This window comes from Perca flavescens, chromosome 15, assembly GCF_004354835.1.
Source record: "Perca flavescens isolate YP-PL-M2 chromosome 15, PFLA_1.0, whole genome shotgun sequence".
NCBI classification, from domain to species: domain Eukaryota; kingdom Metazoa; phylum Chordata; class Actinopteri; order Perciformes; family Percidae; genus Perca; species Perca flavescens.
Genome location: NC_041345.1, coordinates 11,116,533 through 11,138,882, shown reverse-complemented (window position 1 = coordinate 11,138,882; position 22,350 = coordinate 11,116,533). Strand labels below are relative to the sequence as shown.

The following is a 22,350-nucleotide window of genomic DNA, read 5'->3' as shown; positions in this document are numbered from 1 at the left end:
TTTGGGTATTCTTGCATGGTTGCAGCGTTGTTCCTTTTTGCTTCTGCGTTGCTTGCATGCAGCAGCAAAAAGTTACTGACCTATTTTAACGTGATATATTCGCTTATGCTTGGCTGAATCTTGACGTGTGTGTGTGTGTGTGTGTGTGTGTGTGTGTGTGTGTGTGTGTGTGTGTGTGTGTGTGTGTGTGTGTGTGTGTGTGTGTGTGTGTGTGTGTGTGTGTGTGTGTGTGTGTGTGTGTGTGTGTGTGTGTGTGTGTGTGTGTGTGTGTGTGTTGCTAAGTTATTTCTTCAAAAACGAAACTTAGTGAGTCAGTGTAGGTGCAGCCCTAGACTGTAGCCTACAGTCTGGTGCAGCCCAGAGACAGCTAGAAATGCCATGGAGTGAAGATACAGCAGTCCTGCTTTTGACGCTCAATGGTTGACGTTAAACTGGAACGTCGTCTGAAACTAACTCCATAACAGAAAAGGGTCAAAGGCTGATTTTTTTTTTAAGAATTTCCCCGAGGTAAGACATTTCCGCCTTTTTTGTTTGCTAGTGTAGGCCCGGAACAACAAGAAATGTATTTCTTGCTCCCGATTTGTTTGTGGGCAATCATTGGAGAGGTTTTTAGAATGAGACTTTCTGGGTCGATCTTTGTAGCAGAGACTGTTTAGAACCTTGTTTGTAGGTAACGTTAGAGCAAACTTCAGAAAGGCTTTGTGCAGCCGCATTCATTATCCACCCCAAATCATTGTCTCGCCACTGGGGAAACTCCAACCAACTCTATATGAGGCGTTACGTTAGGCTACTTTTTTTGCTGTCTGACAGCAAGGTAAAGTGGTGAAAATATTCTGAATATACTGTTGTGACCGATAAAGGATTTTTAAGGCCGATACCGATACAAATATTTGATGATTTAATGATTTAAAAATCCGATATTCCGATATATATTTAAAGAAATAAATCCAGAAACTGTAACAAAACAAACAGATTTCCTTAACATTATTTATTTGTAGTTATATATATTTGTAGTCACTAAAATAATATGATAATGCAGTTTAAAAATAAGTTTGTTTTATTGTCTCAACAGAACGGAGGAACATCAAAATATATTAAAGTTAAAATACAAACTTAAGATATGAAACTTAAAGTCCTTTGAACAAAAAGACAATAACAAAAAAATCAGAGTTTGTAGAGAAGGGTGTTTTGTCCGTTTTTTATAAATGATTATGAATATTGAATATTATAAATGCATTATAAATGCATTATAAATACAGATACCGATAGTTTGGAAAATACATAATATCAGTTGGGCTCTAGTGTGATTACTATTTTTACTACCAAGTTTGACTAGATAATTCTGCCTGTGAGCCAGTTTCATGTCATGATGATAATCAGCAGAACGTAACTGTATAACGTTTTCTTTTGCAGATGGAAGGTGATAATATTAAACACCAAAGTGTATAATGTGACAGAAGGAGAAAGAAAATCATGGGTGAGTGGAGTGACAATTTTTTTTGTTTTTATGAGATGGCCTTTTTTCAGTACAAGGAGGTGTAGTAGTTAGATCTGTGTGCAGTGGCATTTCTCTTTGTTTTCTTTGCTTTTAAAGTGTTAAAAGGTAACTTTTTTTTTTCTTCAAACTGGACCCTATTTTCCCACGTTTTGCGTTTAAATGACTGATAGGAACAACAATATTCTAAAATGGTCCAGTATTAAACCAGATTGCTGCACAGCAGTAGGGCTGGGTATCGTTCCAAAGTATTCAATACCAATACCGTGACTTCAATATCAGTTCCTAAACTACACTTTTTTTAATACCAATTTTATAAAACAAAAAGAAATTACAACATTACACATTACGGTACAAATCTTTTATTTATTTTCGTAAAATACGAGATCGTATGTATTTTGAACAAGCCGCCATTACTATCGGCTGGAGAAGCCAGACCCACGTGATGCGTTTGTCATTTCCGGTTTTCATTTTTTGGGCAACAATACAGATTAGCGCCGCCTGCTGTTATGGGGACGTATTACGTCTTGCGCACACGCAGAACGTACGCTCATGTCTGCATAGCTTCGGTGTGTTCCGAGGCACTTATTGGACCTTGGGGAGCCGACTGATCAGTCCGACTGCCTTTTCTGCTGACGTGTAACATTAGACAGCCAATCGCAAACATTATTACATCTCGGGAGAAGCATACTGCATGCTTATTGGCGTATTGACACAGATGAGCTGTCCTCCTTAGGTATGTAAATTGGGTATTGAATGACGAGGAATTTTTTGATACTCAATACTTTAGAGCCAATTTGGTCGGGGCCTAAAAAGTATTGAATCTGTTATCCAGCCCTACTCAGCAGTGGCGAATCAAGCTACAATGTAAGCTATTGGGCAATTGAGCACCTTCAATTTACGTCCACTAAAATGTTCAGATTATTGTTCCAAGTGTCTGACAACATCATGGAAATGATCCCTACAGAGGTCGACCTTTTTTTAGAAGAGTAAGATCCTTTTTCTAACATAAAAACATCCCCGAAATTGCTATCGCCAAACCCATCAGACTTCATTTAAATACACAGTAATTTTACCGTCATAAAATACACTTCATTCAAAGTCGACAAACATAAATTAAACTATAAAAAGCCATCTTGGTTTGTCTTTCCACTGTTCCAACAATCGCCTCTCTGGTTTGGTTGGAATAAAGTATTATTTACCGATTTCCATGTGGAAATGTGCTGGATCTATACATGCAAGTATTGCTTTTTTAAATGGAGTATGATGGATTTAACTATAGCGATCACGGAGCGGTTTCTGGTTAAACGAAAAGGATTTTATTCTTTAACAAAAAGGTCTTTCTTTTGGGATCCTTTCCATAATGTTGCAAAAACACACATAATAACAATATGAGCCAGTGGCCAAAACTTTTTGTTTTTAAATGAAACTATTTTTGCGACTAATTTTTTAAAGCTGCATTAATAAGTAATTTTATACTAGCAATGAGTCAAATGATTATGTGTAAAATGAAAGCGGTCACCTATGGTGGCAAAAACGTCATTTATCACTCCACTCTGCAGTTCCCCTCAACTATATGGGGCATTTTAGGGCGCTTTCACACCTGCCTCGTTTAGTTTGTTTGAATCAAACTAGAGTTTGTTTGCCCTGCTGGTGCGGTGCATTTGGGCAGATGAGAACGTGGCAATCGAACTCTGGTGCGCACCAAAAGCGGACCGAACAAGCATACCGAGACCTGCTTGAAGAGGTGGTCTCGGTACGCTTTCAATCTAACTCTGTAGCGGTTCTTTTGTGGTGAGAACGTGATTCGTACTCGAACTGCACCAACTAAACATACTCCGCAAGTCTGAGCTAATGTCTCCTGTTGTCAGCTGTGTTTAGTAGGGGTGTCACGATTCTCCAAATCCTCAATTCAATTATATTTTCGATTCTAATGTCACGGTTTGATTCGATTCTCGATTTTTAGCTTTTTGTTTTGTTTTTTAAAGCACAGGTTGCTATGCCATTTTTAGACTAGACTTGTATGTGATATAATATCTGACCTTTGTTCGCAATGTACCACATTACATTGTCAAATTTAAAACATTTATTAACAACATAATGTAACAATAACATGTCTTCAGTCAATTGGAAACTTGACAATTTGAGTCAAAGTTTATCTTCTATCAGCTTGAATCACTCGGCCCATTCTCCTCTGACCTCTAGCATCAACAAGGCATTTTGGCCCCCCGAGGACTGCAGCATTCTGGATGTTTTTCCTTTTTCAGACCATTCTTTGTAAACCTTAGAAATGGTTGTGCATGAAAATCCCAGTAACTGAGCAGATTGTGAAATACTCAGACCAGCCCATCTGGCACCAATAACCAGGTCACGATCTAAGTTGCTTAGATCACCTTTTTTTCCCATTCTGACATTCAGTTTGGAGCTCAGGAGATTGTCTAGACCTGGACCACACCCATAAGTGCGTTGAAGCAGCTGCCATGTGATTTGTTGATTAGACAATTGCATTAACGAGAAATTTAACAGGTGTTCCTAATAATCCTTTAGGTGAGTGTAAGCTGCTCTGTTAAGGCTACAAAACGTGCATGCAGGCTGAAATTCAACTTTGCGGTTTTGTTGGGATAAAGCTATAAGCAGAAGGAATATCCGCTAGCTGCTAGGCTAATATGCAATGGTAAACACACAGAATATGGTACACGCACATAGCAGAGCTTGCAAACTGTGGGTTTTTTGTTGACAACGTGAAATTTGTCAACATAACTCACTGGAAATCCAAAATACTTTCACACACTTAAGTGAAAGAGGAGGGGGCTCAAGTTCTGTCGATGGGTCTCCAGCATCTGCAGTTGCCATGCTATCTTTTGAATGGCTCTAGCTTTACGGGAGGTTGACTGACTCGCAGCACTTCAACACGTTTTTTTCATAGACAGTATATAATAATTAACAGCTTTTCTAGCTGCAGCAGCTGTTTTCAGCAAAAAATGCTTTGATAGTATAGTATAGCTGTGATAAACCCGCTGTACTCTACTTGCCCAGCACCAAACAACTAGGGCTGGGCATCGTTCAAAATCTTTCGATCCGGTGCCAATTTCGATACCTCAGTTTCGATGCCGGTTCCTTAACGATACTTTTTTCGATACCATATGTTTTAAAATCCATTTCAATGTCAACAAAAATACATTAAACACAAAACTTTTATTTTATACCATATTTGTGAATCAAAACAGTTATCAAAATTTAAAAATTCTGGTAACACTGCTCACTCAGAGAAACATTAATAAGACTGGTTGTGCTTTTCGATAGGGATGCGCCAGTCAGATACTTAGGATTCGTAACAATCCGAACTTTAAAAATTAACAAAAAAAGAGAAACCTTTTTCCCACAACATGAATATATTATAAGTAAAAAATAAATAAATAAACAAATGACATTGTGTACAGGCTAATATTGAACTAACTATTAGTGCAAACTGCATAATGACACAAACCTTTTAACAATAAACTTGGTAAACTAATGAAGACTTAAGGAAGGAAAGGAATGTAATTTAATTGCCTTGGTGCTGAAAGGTGCTGTAGAAGTTGCCTTTCCTTACAACCTCAGTCAGTCATCAGGGCACAGAAACCACTGTTGTGCCTGATTGTCTCCGAGGAAGAACAGCACACGACCGCTTTCAGCTTGCCATAAATATCATATCAAAGCAAACACTGTGTGCGTGAAGTTTTGAAAAACTGTAACCACACGTGAAACCACTTTATCAGCATTGCCATGACTCACTGTGACCTCAACAAAACTGAGTAAACTAGACAAAGCTAACAAGGCGCAGTATAGCCAGAAACGTAACTCCAAATGAGAAACATTTAAACATACCTTTAATGTTTTAGACATCCATTCAATTAAAAGAAACTATGAGATGTGCTGCGCTGGTGGAAAAAACACAAGACCACAGCCACACTGTTTGTGTTTCCCACCAGTAGCAGCAAGCGTGTTTTCAGCACAGCTGGAAGAGTTATAGAAGAAAGGAGGACTGGACTAAAACCTTCCACTGTGGATGCTGTGCTTTTTCTCTACGATGCTCTGTAAGAGACTGTGCTTTTGGCTGTAGCGTGGATTAGTTTAGATTGTACAGCCTGTTTGTTTTTCTGCATGCCGAGCAGTTTTTTTGGTTTTGATAATAAATGTTTAAACTAACATTGGGATATGCTTTAAGTGTTTTATATTTATGGATTTTATTGTAATACTGAGTTTATTGGGCCAGGGCTGGGCTAGGGCCCAGATTTTTAGCCCTTGCAGGGCTCTAGCTAACATTACTCTGGATCAACTGGATGTGTAAATAGGAAATTGTTCGCTAACCATAGGTGATATGTCTTTTGATTGCTTCAGACAAGACATGCTGTCAAGCTATTAAGAATGTGTGGGTGGGGAAGCTTCTTTCCATCTACTGCACATTTAGCAGTAGTAGCATCTAGAAGAGTGGCAACAGCCAGCCAGTGTTTGAAGCTCTGATATTAAGAGAGCTGATACTGATCCTTTGGTTGATTGATTTAAGGTAAGCACTAAGATCAATAAAATTGGTGTTAAGTGCCTTGGGAAAGCAGGATATTTTGGACTACACAAAGTGTCTGGTCTGTAGAAGTGGGCCTTTGGCAGGTTAAACCTCCCAGACCATTGATTGAATGAGACAGAGCAGTATTCTATAAAGCAGTATTCTATAAAACAAGATTTGTTGACAAATGTTGTCCCATTTAAAGTATATACTACTTCCAAACATCTGCCAATTGCAAGTGTGGAAGAAAACTATCGTGCTTCTCCAATTATTTGTAACCAAACATATTGTTTTTTCTGTCTTTTCTCACTACACAGCTGACGAACTTGAGCAGTCACCCAAGAATTGGACTGAATCTCAAGTAAGCACCTGGCTAAGATCCATTGGAGTGAAGGAGCAGTACATAAAAAAGCTCTATGAGGAAGAAGTAGATGGACAAATCTTTCTTGCACTGAATGAGGACTTTTTGAAGACAAAGATTTGCATGAAATCAGGGCCTGCTCATTTGATTATTCAAAAGAGAGATGAGCTCATCAAATCCAAGGAAAGGTCTCAAGAGAACAAAAAGCTGACTGGTGGCAAAAAAACTGAGTTGGAACAGAAAAGGATTAATCAAGAAACTGTTCAATGTACTCCTGCAACAAGTGAAGGTCCTCCAGCACAGACTCCGGGGAGAGATCAAGATGTTTTGAAGGACAAACAAACTGCTCAGGAACAATGTGTGTTGATTTCAAAGGAAGATTGCAGACCACGACCATTTGATCAAGAAGGGATTGATTTCATATATGTAAAGCACAGAGTCCTGCAACCTGAATCGGGTGCTTTTAATCTGACAACTCCATGCCATGAATTTAAGTCTTTTTCTATAGCTGCTGCATTGGATCGCACAAGACTCCAAGCTAAGTTTGCCAAAGAGGTCCTTAAATTTGCAACTGGCTGTATGAATATCAGATCAAATGGCACAATACACTTTGGCGTGATGGATAGCAAGGAGGATGCAGGGTATGTGCATGGTGAGATAGTTGGTATCCCTATACAAGAGAAAGACATTTATGTAGATGCTTTGGACTACATTGAAAGGAGTTTCTCCTCTGACAAGGAGCATGTACGCCAGTGTGTGCGTCCACCAAGGTTCATTGAGGTTATGGATCGAGAAAGTACAGAAAAAAGCTATGTGGTAGAGGTTGACGTTGTGCCTTCAGTGGGTATTGTTAAGAACAAAGTGTATGCAGTTCGTCTGCCAAACTTCAAAGAGTCATCAAACAAGGTAGAATTTGAGAAAGAAACAATTCTGCGGAGGGTGGGTTCAAAAACAGAGCCAGTGATAGACAAAGACCTAAGTGATTTTTACCAGCGAGTCAAAGATCGGGATGCCCATAGAGAAGAAGCAGAGAAAAGTCAGTTCCTCAGTGCTCCAGACTTCTGCCAAGACCTCGGAAGGAAACTCACAATGCTAATGACCAGTGGGAAGAAATTCATGGAAAAGGACAAATGGTTCATATTTGTCACAAACAAATTCAACCCTGATGACCTTTGCAACATTGACTGGCTGCTTAACATGAACATATTCTGTGTGTTTGACTTTGACCCAGACTCAAAGATATCAGGTCTTTGCAGTAGATACCTTCAGCATCATGCTGCAAACATGCATTCTCTGCAGAGCTATAGGATGTCCGGTGACATGAGCATCAAAGAATTCACAAGCCACTTGTATCTGTTCGACCAAACTAGCTGGATCTTTTGTAATGGCCGTACAGACTTCAAAGGAAGTGAAACTCCATGTGATGAAATGACTTGGATCAAGACAAAAATGACTTTCCTGCGGGAATCTGTGTCTTTGATCTGTAAACAAATCTTGCCAAAAGGGACGTTCCAGGTCATTTTTCTTCTCACATCACCAGTTGAGAAACCACTCTTGCACACCTTTAATGAGTTTTTCACAGACATGGAAGGCCATCAAGACATCATCTGCATCTGTGAGTCACAGGAAAACTTTCAGAAGTGGCAAAGCTTTGCAGAGGGCTCATGTGGAACAGAAACTGTGAACAATTCCAGTATTGTTGGGATGAAAATGAGTCACATTAATTCAACTCTGCAGCAAGTACAACCCGTAAAGGCATGTGCCAGCAAACACTTGCCAGTCTTTGTGAAGGGGACATGTCTTCTTGAAACACACGTAGAGGAACAGATGTATTCTCTTGAAATTCTGACGGTCGATCATTGTGATGAAACAAGCGAAGACTACATCAATGAGGAGAAAGCAAACATTGAACAGCAGTTCTACCGTGGTGGAAGAGTGAACTGGTTGAATTTCTGGCTTGCTGAGAACAAGTATGTTGGAGACTTAATTGAAAGAGATGCCTATCGCGATGTTTCCAAACTTCTCGATGATGCTTTGAAATGCAATACAGATGAAACTCCGGTGAACAGTATAAACATCTACCATCACCCAGGAAGTGGTGGAAGTACTGTCTCAAGACAAGTTCTGTGGAACAACAGGAAAGACCTAAGGTGTGCAGTTGTGAAGCCTTCCTACTCCGCTGCTGTTGTTGCACAGCATGCAGTTGAATTAAGAGAATGTGAAGAAAAAGATTCACAGAGGTGTCTTCCTGTGCTGCTCCTCATTGAAGACTCAGACAAAGATTATCTAGATGATCTCAGAAATGAACTAGAGGTTGCCATTCACACCAAAAGAATCCAGTATGGATCTCCATGTTTTATTCTGTTGAGCTGCCGACGGTCCTATGATCCAGAGAAGAGATGCAAGGAATCTCCATTACAGAATGTGTCTGTCACTCACAAACTGTCTGCTCAAGAGAAGAGGAAGTTTGCAGGAAAGCGACAGGTGCTTGAGAAACAATATGAGCCTGCATTTATCCTGACTTTTGTTTTGATGAGTGAAGGATTCAATGAGAATTACGTTCAAAAGTTTGTGGAACATTTGCTGCAAGGTATTGACCGTCAATCAGTTGTCACTCGCCTTATTCTCTATGTAGCACTGCTGAACACTTATGTTCAAAACTCTTTCATCTCTCAATCCCATTGTGAAGCCTTGCTTGCCTTAACCTTTCACTTGGAAAGATTTCACCAGCATGAGTTTGAGAGATCACTCAGCCCTCAGGCACAACTAGTGTTCTTGCACCTTAGGGACGACAAGACACACATTGAATCAATCCGAATCATCCACCCACTTGTTGCAAAGGAAATTCTCCAACAACTTTTGGGGGACCAACAGACCCAAAGCAGTTTGGCTATGCGTTTGCTCTGTGAGAACATGCTATTTGAGCACAGATTTGGAAGGGAAGAATATCTGTCATTTTTGAGAGCACTTTTCATAAGGCGAGCCAGAAAAAGCAAAGGAGACAAATATGATAGTTTTTTCTCTCCTCTGATTGAGCATGTGTGTGAAAAGGAGAAAAGCCCAGACACAGCAATTGAGCTACTCAAGGAAGCGTTCCAGTGTTTCCATAAAGATCCATTCTTTGCACAACAACTTGCTCGTCTTCATTATACTTATGAGAAGTTTGAAGAGGCAAAACACTGGGCAGAGACAGCAGCCAAACAGCTGCCCAACAACTCATACATACTCGACACAAAAGGGCAGGTGTACAGGAAATGGTTCCAAGCCAAATGCAAAGCTATTGACAATGACAATGCACCAAAGACTGCCCAAAATATAGCAGATGCTGTGGAAACTGCACTGAAAGCCCTGGAGTGTTTTCAAGAATGTGAGAAAGCAGCTGATGCAGATATGGAAAACCTTAACAGCTCAGGGTTTTTTTCTGAAGTTGAGGTTGGATGCAGCCTGCTCAAACTGATCTCTTCATCATCAGTGTTTGCAAACAGAGCCAATGGCCATTCAGAGTGTATGAAGTACCTGTTAACAGATTACATTCCGAAGGAAGTTGAAGATGCCTGGGAACCATTTCATGACCGTTTGAAAAAACTTCACAAGACGATGCAAGATGCCTTGGAATGGATTTCAGAAGATCTCAGTTACTTCCAGACAGACATTGGTACTGATGAAGGAGAGACCCCTGAAAGTCCTGAAGAGAAGATAAGCCATCCACTGACATGGTTGGCAAAAAAATCTTCGGAGTATGGGAAGTACTTCAGTGAAGCTTATTCTACTGCACTTCTACAACATGGGCAATTAATCCCAGGCAATCTAACTCCTTTCCAAAAAAGAATGATCATCTATCATCTTGGCGGGGGTAACATAACATCCATTCTCTCCAAGCTAACTGACCAGAGGGATGCAGTACCTCTTCTGGAGACCATCCTTTCTCTCTACCCCAACAATCCAGAAAAGGCCAAATTTGGTCAGAGGGATATTGTCAATTACATAATGACCCACATTTCTCTGAACTGCCTTTCACCACAGACTCAAAAGGTAGCTCCTCTGAAAGATCTGCAGGCACTTTGTCATCAGTTCCCAACTGATAAAAGGAAATGTTTACCAAATGCCCTGTTCTTGCTTACCTTGCTATTCTGGCCAGAGGATCATGAAACAGACCTTGAGAAAAAAACCAAATATGCAATTGTGCAATCAGCTATTGAACACCTGGAAAAAGGCTACTGGAACAAGAAGAAAGACTTTCCCCCGCGGAAAAGAAGGATTTACACCCATTTCTTTCTGGGCAATGGGAATGGATTGGATAAGTTTGTCCAGAAGAAAAAGGTTGAAAGAGTCACAAAGGGGTTCTCTGTCTCTGAGAAACGCATGAAGTGGTTTAGGGGTGAGGCATGGAAAAAGCCTGAGATTGCCAAGATGCTGAAATGTGTGTCTGGGTGGACTGAAGATGGAGTTGTGTACCTTGAGGGCCCCCGGAAAAAGAAGTTCAATATTCTGCCTCTTCATGTACCTTCAGTGCCTCATAGTAATGAAAACATCACATTCTACCTGGGGTTCACATTCAGAGGCCCTGTTGCCTGCAACATCATTGTGAAACCATAGTTTGCCTTTGAACAATGATCCTGCACCCAGGCTGTACATTGCCAAGAGCAAGAACCGATTACGAAAAGATCAATTCAAAAACACAAGCCTTTTTGTAACATCTGACAAGTAGGCAATATTTGTAAAAAAAACTAAACAAAAAATGTTGAGGCACGTGGTAAGGTATGAGTATTGTTGGTTTGATATTTACTGTATATGTATACAAAGTTTTCTTCAAAATACAGTCAAACTGTACTGATTTTGTGTGTGAACATGGACTATGTTATTACTTGGGGAATCTAGAGTGAATCATGTCAATGTGCTACTTCACAGCACAATGCTTCTCAAATAGGAACTTTAAGTCCCTATTTGGACCAGTATTTAGTATCCCGTCAATTTCAGATTGTTTGTAGTTCGGGTGGACTGCAGTTCACACCATCAAAATGTATTTCAAATGTATCTTAAGTGACTATTTGTGCTTGGATTTTTGCAAAAATTGACTCCCATATGGTGTCATTCTATGGAGACTGAATACTACTAAACAGAAAAAAACGTTTTGTGTGTTGTGTGGTGGCTGTTTTGGTGACCAGAATGTGATGAGTGAGTAGATCATGATAGCTTATACTCACTCTTCTATATTTTCCAGAAATTGGTTTTAACAATAAATGTTTTCAGAGCTAAATAGCAAATATAAGGCTACAGTGCATACCACTTTTATTGCTATAATTTTTTTGTTCTGTATTTTATATACTTATATTGAATGATCTGTTTTTGATAGTAACATGAAGAACTCATTGACTGTAAACAGTGTTTTTAAACATAAAACATGCCACTGAACTCAATAAACCTTTTTTTCCTTCAATTTTAGTTTGATGAATGAACAAACTACATCAACATTTCAAGTTCAACTGATGGTCTTTTCAGAAGATATTCATTAATTTATATTAATTTATAGTGCAGCCACTGGCAGACTTTATAAAACAGTCTTAGGTCTATACTTGAAAGAAAGAAACAAATTGACATGATCAACACTGTCCAAAGAACTTTAATATTGTTACTGCAGTTTCAAAGAGCGTGCACATATGGAAAACTTCTGAAAGAAAGAAAAACACTGCAGTGTTTACAGTTTAAGTAAAATTATAGGATGTTTATCTTTTTTTTTGGTAAAATTCCAAAGATTAAGAGCGATCTTTGCCAGTGTGATTATCTTTATTTTACACATGAGAACAGTCAAAATAGAATTGTCTGTTCATCGCTCCATTGTGATACTGAGCTAGACCATGTAGCTTTAGAAATTATAAAATGACCTAAAAATCAAAATGCTGGGTGTTTTATTTAATAGAAGTATTTTGGACTAGTTTTTGTGACTGAGACACGTTAGTCAGGGTAGCCAATATGGGATTAATACATCTCAAATGCAGATTAGTATAGCCAACCTAATTCTGAGACATTTCATAACAAAAAGGGAGTGAAGAACTTTTCGGACATGTTAAGACAATTGAGTCAAGTTAATGCATTTTTTAATAGTGGTTAAATATATCAGGGAGTTCTATTAGTGTGTGTGATCATCAGAGTTACATTTTTGGAACTAGGACATGATGATCAGAAGAGATAATTCAGATTAAAGTATAACACACTTTAGAAGTTTGATGCAACAACACATGACACGATAAATATAACTTCTGAAATGATGAAAATGTTAAATTTAATATTAAAACCTTTTTTGTTTGTTTAATAACTGAAATGACGTAGTTTTAGTTTATTCACAAAAAGAGGAGAAAGGAGAAGCAGCAGCAGCAGGTTTTTGAGCCCTTTTGTCCTAGTATGCTTGCCCTAGTTTGATGTTCGTGTGCACTTTGCTTCGATGTTTACAGAAATGCTATTTCATTGTAGAATTCTTATTTCACGGAATATCTGCGTGTTCCGCTGCCTTGCAGCTTATCTGCCACTGCTCGCATGTCGTTTGGTTGGAGAGAAATGTTAAATACGAGCTGCGACACTGAACTGACCGGAACTGACCGATAGCTAATTGCTAACTAACGGCTAACAAATCATTCTGCCAGTAAGCCAATGAAAAACTGTTCACGTCCACAACGTAAACAAAACTGTGAGTCATTGATATTATTAGTGGTGTAAGTGATTTTCCATTAGTGATATGGTCAAAACGGATTTTTGAAATTGGTACAAATTAATTTACTATTAATTATTTTCACCATATGAAGCAGACATGTATTTTAGAGCTCACTTGAAGTGCCCTTTAACCTAGCAAACCATCTCTGATGAGGGTATGGGGGGTCTGCTGTCTAACCTAACTGCAGCAGTGCTCCTCCTGGCCTTTGCTTTCTCAGTATGTTTGGACATTAACCACTTGACAATCCATCAGAACAGGCTGGTTAGATCAGTCTATGCTAAGCAAAATAAAACCAAAGCCCATGAAAGACTTGGTAATAGTAATAATAAGCCAGCAAAACCACAGAACAATTCAGTGGAAACAAGGGAAGTCCACCCAAAAAGCTCCCAAGAGACTGATATATCCAGAGATGATAAATGCACCATTGCCCCAGAGAGCCGGTTTGACTGTGCCAGAGACCGGCTTCTCGGCCAGAGAGAGTGTGAAGAGAGGGGATGCTGTTATGCCCCACTGCATAACTTTGATGGACCACCTTGGTGCTTTTACCCCAGCTTGTACCCTGGCTACAAAATGGGTCCCCTCATTCCCACCACGCGAGGCCAGGCTGCCACCCTGACCCGTGCCACCCCCTCATATCTCCCCAGTGATATATCCACTCTACGGCTGGAAGTCATAGAAGAGACTGCAGGCTGCTTACATGTCACTGTAAGTACCCAATACTTATGTTCAAAAGACATGATGAAGGAAATGCCGGAGGGCCCACTTGAGTTCCCTGTTGATTTGCATGTAAAAGTTACTGTAATGTAGTTTGAGTGGAAAATGTAGTCTATTGCAAGAGTAAAATGTATCTTCATGTGACCATTGAGGTTGGCAGATTTAAAAACATGTAGGAGTAAAACAGAATGCATGAGCTGTGTGATTTGAGAGAAGTGGAAGTGATTACCACTTTCTATGAAATGGCGCAACAAAACCTTGGAATATTATGGTGTACCAGATGGTCAATAATTTTGATCTGTTTACATTTGCTAACTTTGTCTCAAAAGCCTGATAAAGAAGGCAAGATGGACTATTTAATTCATATTTCCTTGGATGTCTCCATCATTATGCAGTACATGTGTCAGGGTTTTTTAATCTTGTTGTAGAGATCTTAAGAGCTCATTGTGAAAGTTGCTGGAGTTGATTTTTTTAAATAGTTGTGTTTGAAAATGTATATGCAGCCACTCTTAATCTGGTTTTATGTGAATTTTGTGGTGTTGTAAGCCAACGTGGTCTTGGCATGGTTATATGAATAATAATAATAATAAAAACATGTATGAGATCAAGAGATTAGACCTTCTTTTATTCTATACACACTGTTTATTAGGATGTGCGGGTTAAAAAAATGAACTGACATTTGTGTTCTCTCAAGTTAAAGGACCCATCATCTCAGCGATATGAAGTTAAACTCCCAGCTGGAGTTCCTCAGAGCAAAGCTGATACCCAAGATGCCCTCTATACCACTGAATACCAGTCTGACCCATTTGGCTTCATAGTGAGGCGGAAATCTAATGGAAGGGTGATGTGAGTAGTTCTATTCAGTTTTATTCTATATAGGAAGAAATGCTAGTGTTTCTATTTGCAAGGTGTTCACTCCTTCATATGGTTTACTTCAGTTAGTTTGATATTTATGTTTATACACTGTATATTTTTGGAATGTATGTTTTTACTATTTATATACACTCAGTGGCCACTTTATTAGGTACACCTGTAAAATGTAATGCAGTTCATTACAACAGCTCAGCTATAAATTCTACCTTTACAAATATTATATTGTTCAGTTTTGATTGACACTGTCAACACTGACACTGTTTAATTTTTGAGGTTTGCAGAGGTGTTGAACCGGACTGCATTATATTGAAATGTATTGGCATTATATTGTATAGATGTACCTAATAATGTGTCCAGGGAGTGTATTTATTTCAGTATTTGTATTGATCATCTGATCATCCTCTGGGCTACAAAATGCATGAAATGACCAGTGATGTGATGATTTTCTTAATCATGATTATCATGTAGATCATGTTTGTTTGTTCTCTGTGTCCTGCCTGTCCAGTATGAATACCACGGTCGCGCCTCTGCTGTTTGCTGACCAGTACCTGCAGCTGTCCACCGCACTGGCCTCTTCCCTTGTGTCTGGCCTCGGGGAGCATTACACCTCCCTCCTCCTGGACCTTAACTGGACTTCTCTGACTCTATGGAACAGAGACATGGCGCCTCATGTGAGTCTATTGCAGTGGCTTCCAACCTGAAGGGTCTGAAGGGTCATAGATAAATAACTAGATACAAAACAGGAAGAAAAAATATTCGTGCTGCACAAATTATTTTTTTTCTCTAATCTTGGTGTAATGGATAGTTTAACCTCTTCCACACTTCAAAATCTACATAAAACAAAACTCAAAATCTTATCTTAAACAAAACTTAAAACTTTTAACAAGGGGTTGCAAGTAGTCATTGCATCACTTTAACAGTTAGTAACCCCTGGTCTATAGGACATGATTGTCTCTTCTTTATTAGCACAATAAAACATCCGGAAATATTCTGACTTCAAATATTTTAAATCATGCTGTCTCTGCAGAACAGTCCTTAGTGTTCCTTTTGTCGTTCCTGCCTTTTTTTCAAGTTGTAGATGTTAAAACTTGTCTTTCTCTACAGGCTGATGCTAACCTCTATGGCTCACACCCGTTCTACGTAGTACAGGAGGAGGACGGCTTGGCACATGGAGTTTTTCTACTCAACAGCAATGCAATCGGTACAGAGCTGTGTCATTTTTTTGTCCTTACTTTCCATACAGAATACATTTTTCTGGCATATGTGGGTATTTATTATTGATGAATATTTTTCCAAACGTCTCTGCAGAGGTGATATTGCAGCCGACCCCCGCTCTTACCTGGGTGGCTATTGGTGGAGTGCTGGACCTGTACGTTTTCTTGGGTCCTGATCCTCAAAGTGTTATACGACAGTACCTTCAGGTCATTGGTATGTCATTTCAGCGTTGTCATTCAGTAACATATCTTCATGTAGCAAGAGAAATGTGTTGTTTTTAAGTGGAAAACCTGTAAAAGCTTGTCTACTGTATGTTCAAAGGAGCCCTGAGACAACCTAATAAAGAGTGGATGGGTATATGTGTTTTCCTCTTGCCATTTATCTATCCCCAGGATATCCTATGATGCCTCCCTATTGGTCGTTGGGCTTTCATCTGTGTCGCTGGGGTTACACAACCACTATTACAACCCGGCATGTAGCACAACGCATGCACAATGCAAAATTTCCCATGGTAAATAAAGTACTTACAAAGCTCTATAAAATGGAGGTAAATATTAAATCTCCAAGAACATTTTTCTTTATGTACACATTTGACCATGATCGAAGAGAGGTTTGGTGAATGTCAGTATTAATTTTAACATATAACAATAAGTCCAATCAACACTTAGTAACAGGTAAACGTTTGGTGTGACATCCTCAGATACTTTCAGTTATCATCAGCGCTGCACATTGCTGACATCCAACTGAGAAGATTTTGCTTTTGTCATCCCCAGGATGTGCAGTGGAATGATCTGGATTATGCAGATAAGCGCAGGGTGTTCACTTTTGACCCCTGGCGATTCGGGGACCTCCCAGAGATGGTGGAGGAGTTCCATAAGAGGGGCATGAAGTACATCCTTATCCTGGTGTGACATCTTTAAGTTTATAAGACTTCACCAACTGATGATGCTGATCAGTAAATACTTTAGCATTCATTATGAAAAAGGAAAAACACACGCATCAGTTGTTTAAATTGGTTTGAGTGTAATTCTCTAAATGAGCACAGGTAATTGTTTATGATTACATTGTTTTTCCACTATATATATATATATACTATATATAGCAGCAAACCCTTCTTGTGACTGAGTCATGCTCTGGTTTCTGTCTATGAGGACCCGGGGATCAGCAGCACCAGCCCCCCTGGAACTTACTCGCCCTTTGATGATGGACTGAAACGAGACGTCTTCATTAAAAATGCTACAGGACACATCCTGATAGGGAAGGTAAGACTTTTTTTTTCTGGGGATGTATGCTTTTCTGTCCTATTGTGATATGTGTATGTCATTCATATTTTTTTATATTGTGTATCGAGGTTTGGCCGGGCCCAACAGCCTTCCCTGACTTCACCAACCCAGAGACCAGATGCTGGTGGGAGGACTGCATCAGAGATTTTCATTCTAAAGTTCCTGTGGATGGTCTATGGATTGTGAGTATTTATACACACACAGAGCACAGGTTATTTAGTCACAATACTGTCACTAAGACGTTATACATCATGTATGCCAGGTTTTCTGTTCTGAGACATGTACATGACTGGTTCGTGTTTAGTTTGTGTGCACCTTAAAACCGCAAATAACTTATCTGCTGTTTTTCTCCCATGCTCAAACCAGGATATGAATGAACCAGCCAGTTTTGTGCAGGGCTCAGTGGAGGGCTGTCCCGACAGTGATCTCGAGAACCCGCCCTACACACCCAGTAAGTGTATTGGACCAGTTACTAGCATTTAAAGGCATACAAACATTATTGGTTTTACATTTATAGTCAGTTTAAACATAAAACCACATACATGTATTTTTACATAGATATTGTACAAGATACCATTAAAATGACTATAGATAGACAACTGATCTGTTCATTGCTACATATGTTGCATTAAGTTGTAGCCTGTGTGTCTCTTTGACTGTCTTACAAACAGGGGTGGTTGGAGGCCAGTTGAACTCGGGGACTATTTGTATGTCGGCTCAGCAGAAACTGTCCACTCACTACAACCTACACAATATATACGGACTGACAGAAGCCTATGCCACACACAGGTTAGACCATGCAGCAATCAGATGCAGTTTGCAGAGATAGTTTTGCAAGAGCGGGTTATTTCACTGTGAGTGAAAATCAGAGTGAAATTAAGAAATAAGTTAATAGCAGCAAAATAATGGCCATTTTATGTAAGCCAGTGATAACATTATTAAAAAAAATACTTTTTACCTTCTTGTCATATAGCTCAAGATTAAAAGCTTAGTGTGAGTAGTGGTATAGGTCATTGGAATTTGAATTGCTCCTCCTAAATGTATGTTATTGGGTATTTTAAAATTGTAAAAAGAATAGAAAGACAGACTTTTTTTTGAGAACATGCCAATTTTGAATTGAGAATACTGGAGGCCAAAGGACCACAGCATAGATACCACAGAATACATAGACTAAGTTGTTCCTTGGCTTTTGTTATTTGTTCTGTATACTTTATCCATCCTGGACTTTGTTCCCATCTTCAGTGCTCTTATGAAGGTACGAGGGAAAAGACCCTTCGTCCTGTCTCGCTCCTCCTTCCCTGGCATCGGACGCTTCTCTGGAGTGTGGACAGGAGACGTCAGAAGTGACTGGGAGCAGCTTCGATACTCCATCCCTGGTGAGGAGATGTAGCTTCTGTAAGGTCCTAATACTGTGTTGTTATAACGTTCAAATGTTTTCACATGTGTTTGAATGCATGTGATTATCAAGTGGGATGTTGTCTTGAGATAGCTCTAGTTTATGACAGCTCTATATGTGGTAGAATTTAAAAAAAATCTTTTTTGAAGTGACCACAGAGCATTTGATGGTTTTAGACTGACTTTTTGCACCTGTTCCCCCCGCAGCCGTGCTGCAGTTCAGCTTGTTCGGGGTGCCCCTTGTGGGGGCAGACATCTGTGGCTTTGGAGGGAACACCACTGAGGAATTGTGCGTACGATGGATGCAGCTCGGGGCCTTCTACCCATTTATGAGAAACCACAATGACAAGCCGAACGCTGTGAGACAGAGACACTGTTTGTGTGTTTGCCTGTGTACTTGCTGTATGTTTGTAACGGTTTGCTAACTTGTGTGATTCATTGAGTTCATTTAAGTTCACTTTTCTTTTACAAGTTACGTTAGTTTTTTAGGATATTGGAGTCTGCCCTGTATGTGTTTTCCACTACGTCTAGAGTATCCATCTGTTACATGTATTATTAATATAGAGGTAACTCTATATCTTCTCATTGTCTGTGTGTTTCTGTGTCCCTCAGCCCCAGGAGCCCTATGTATTTGGGCAGAAGGCCCAGGCCGCCATGCGGAGTGCATTGAACCTGCGTTACTCCCTTCTCCCCTTCCTCTACACACTCTTCCATCATGCCCACACTTCTGCTGACACTGTGGCCAGGCCTCTCTTTATGGAGTATGTGTCCTCTCCTTTTTATCCTGTATAATCCTATGTAAATGAAATAACTAAGACCATTATCTTTTCTTCTGCTCGTCTATCCATCCCTCTTAGGTTTCCCACTGACCCTAACTGTCAGACCATAGACAGGCAGTTCCTGTGGGGGAGTTCACTTCTCATTAGCCCAGTCTTAGAGCAAGGGGCAGTAGAGCTGGCCGCTTACCTGCCCCCTGGCATTTGGTACAGCCTACACAACGTGAGCTTAACTTCAATCAATTTGTGTTTGTTTACTGGTAAAGGCCACCATATTTGAGGCTTTCGGTGGTAACACGTGACTGAAGCGTGCAGCTGTTTCCCTTTGGGCTCTGTTTCACTTGTGCTTTGCTCTTTAGGGTCAGCCTTTCTACAGTAAGGGTCAGTACCTGCTCTTGCCAGCCCCTCTGGACACCATCAACATTCATGTGAGGGATGGACATATTATCCCTCAGCAGGTGGGTGTCTGCTGCCAACGTGCACCTCATTTTGCTGACTTTAGCACATTCGGTATCCCTGTTGGTTTAGTATGAGACAAAGTGTGGTAGATATATTATTAAAAGAATGTCTGAGAATGGGAAACATCCACAATACATTTTTGTAAACACACTTGTTACACCTTTATTTAAACAGTAATCTTGGTTTTCAGTTAAATGGCTGTGACATTGGTGCGTGTGATCAAATTATGTATCAGTGTGTTCTATCATGACATGCTGACTGACATCTTAAAGCTGAAAACTAACCAAAACACTTTGGTGAGAAGTGTGCATTTTCATAGTTTTTCTTGGCTCTGCCTTTTCTTGTGAAGGAACCTGCTTTGACAACCGCAGCCTCGCGCAGAAACCCTTTCTTCCTGACCGTGGCGCTGTCAGCAGGCGGCTGGGCCTGGGGCGATTTGTTCTGGGATGACGGGGAAAGTCTTGAAACCTTCGAAATGAGAAATCATTGTTACATTATCTTCATTGCTGGCCAGGTAGGGAAGAGACAAGTGATATTTGCATTGGAGCTGATGAGGCAATAATTTGCATTTTACTGCACTTCTACTTGATTCAAATGACTCTGATACAATTGTCTAAATTGATGAGACATCACTGGACAATATTCTGCACTATGCACATTTATCTATTTATTACTCTATTTATTACTTTGTGTCACCTCCAACTGTGCAATGTCATCTATTCATTCACACCTTACTCATCTGTATATCTGTGTTTATATACTGTCTGTTTATATAAGGTTGTTTATTGTATAAATACAATTGTTACGTTGTACATTGTAACAATTTCTATTCTATTTTTCCATTCCCTATACTTTATATATATATTTTCTCTTATGTCTACTTAATGTGTATTTGTGTTATTCTGATGTGTGTACAATTTACTTTTGAACTGTTGTAGCACAGGAATTTCCCCAGTGTGGAATTAATTAAGTCTATCTTATTTTAAATTGGTAAAAACCTTGACATTACCATATTTAGATGAAAGAATAAAATAAATGGTCACAAAATGTCTTCTTCAGTCTCAGGTGGTGAGTGATCCTCTTAGGCTGAATGGGGCCCTGGATGGTCTGGTGCTGGGAGGGCTGCAGGTGTTCGGGGTGCCCTCACCACCCCTATATGTATTAGCCAATGGGGACAAAGTCAGGGATTTCACTTACCGCAGTGACACCAAGGTGAGTTCTGTGTGACTCAGCACTACCTCCTTTGGTGTTGTCTTCCTCAAAAAAGATAATGAAGCCATTCTGCAGATCATCAGACTCATCATGTCTACTGTCTTTGTGCTATCAAATCTAACCATTAAGTCAAATTCTGTTTGTGTCTTTCTCTTGCCACAGGTTTTGACAGTGACCAGCCTGGCCTTGTCCATATCAAAGGTATTTACAGTCCAATGGGCTCTCTGATGCATTGAACTTTATTGCCCAAGAACCTTAGGGAGTCTTTGTATTTTTCTGCACTGACACCAGCGGATTTTCTTGAGCCATCGTTGAGATGCACCTTCCGCTTCCTCTGCCTTTGTTCAAATTGGAAATTAGTACTTTGTAAGCAGCACTTTTATAAAAATGTGAAACCAAGGGAGTCATCATCTTGATGTATCAGGTTTTCCTGCGGGGTAATTTTTGCTGCTAACTGCCACACTGAAGCAAGACAACGTAATGTCTTCTAAATGTATATACTTTCTAAACCTCTTTGTATTTTTTAAATCATGTTTATATATCGTTGTTACTGAAGTGCATTATTAATAAAAAATGTGAAAAAAGATACATTTGTGTGCAGCACTGCATTTGAGTTTATTATGCTCCAGTTATTTGCTTATTGTTTACTATAATTCTCCTCAAAAAATGGTGCGCATCCTATGTTATTCTGTCTCTGAGATGAGATACATTATACCAACTTATGTCATTACTTTTTATCAACATAATACAAAATGGATTATTTGTTTTTACAAAGGACACTACTGCTATTTTAGCATCAGTTTCATCACATGGTTTTTAGTTGATGAAGCTGAATAGCATTTGCATGTACCACCATCATTGTACAGGATATATTGAATATATAAATGATTTTTTTTATTATCTCCAAGCCAAATTTACAATAAATTAAAAACAACTCAATTTAAAAGGTTATAGGCAGTAAATTGTGTATTATAAATTTAGCAAGGAGCGTAATTATTTATTGCCTGAAATAAAATTAAACGGACAGGTGCCTGCAGCAGCTGTGCAAGGAGATGCTCTGACTCCACCTCTGGTCCTGATGGTGCACCAACTGCATTCGAGCTTCTGCCAGTGACCTTTAAAACGTCACTTGTGATGAAAGAAGGGTCAGCTTTTTAAGGTAGGCTGCGGGTCGGATGATGACTTTGGTTAATGTAAAATATATTTGTATACATTTTACAGGACATGCCCTGATGTCCCTCCTTGTTTTTAATCTGAAATCTAAAATTAGCGGTTTGTGTGATAGAAAAAGGCTTTGACATTACGGAAGCGGCGGAAT

The 22,350-nt window shown here is 39.5% G+C and overlaps 2 protein-coding genes and 1 long non-coding RNA gene across 3 annotated transcripts; 2 read left to right on the top strand and 1 right to left on the bottom strand.

Moving 5' to 3' along the window:
* The first annotated feature begins 322 nt into the window (after window positions 1-322).
* samd9l (sterile alpha motif domain containing 9 like) lies at window positions 323-11,836 on the top strand. The gene is made up of 3 exons (XM_028600640.1): window positions 323-507; window positions 1,414-1,477; window positions 6,356-11,836. The coding sequence occupies exons 2-3, from the start codon at window positions 1,474-1,476 to the stop codon at window positions 10,993-10,995; spliced, it is 4,644 nt and encodes a 1,547-aa protein (XP_028456441.1). The 5' UTR covers window positions 323-507; window positions 1,414-1,473; the 3' UTR covers window positions 10,996-11,836.
* Window positions 11,837-12,770: 934 nt separating this feature from the next.
* Window positions 12,771-21,408, top strand: gaa (alpha glucosidase). Its single transcript, XM_028599183.1, has 19 exons — window positions 12,771-13,810; window positions 14,514-14,665; window positions 15,198-15,363; window positions 15,797-15,893; window positions 16,001-16,120; window positions 16,300-16,418; window positions 16,681-16,812; window positions 17,059-17,169; window positions 17,259-17,372; window positions 17,557-17,641; window positions 17,862-17,979; window positions 18,433-18,566; window positions 18,793-18,944; window positions 19,198-19,346; window positions 19,443-19,584; window positions 19,721-19,819; window positions 20,170-20,334; window positions 20,880-21,032; window positions 21,195-21,408. The coding sequence occupies exons 1-19, from the start codon at window positions 13,262-13,264 to the stop codon at window positions 21,258-21,260; spliced, it is 2,823 nt and encodes a 940-aa protein (XP_028454984.1). The 5' UTR covers window positions 12,771-13,261; the 3' UTR covers window positions 21,261-21,408.
* On the bottom strand, window positions 19,749-20,967 carry LOC114569369 (uncharacterized). Its single transcript, XR_003694398.1, has 3 exons — window positions 20,830-20,967; window positions 20,105-20,288; window positions 19,749-19,877 (listed from the first exon to the last, which is right to left on the bottom strand). It is a non-coding gene; the product is annotated as an uncharacterized LOC114569369 (long non-coding RNA).
* Window positions 21,409-22,350: the final 942 nt, after the last annotated feature.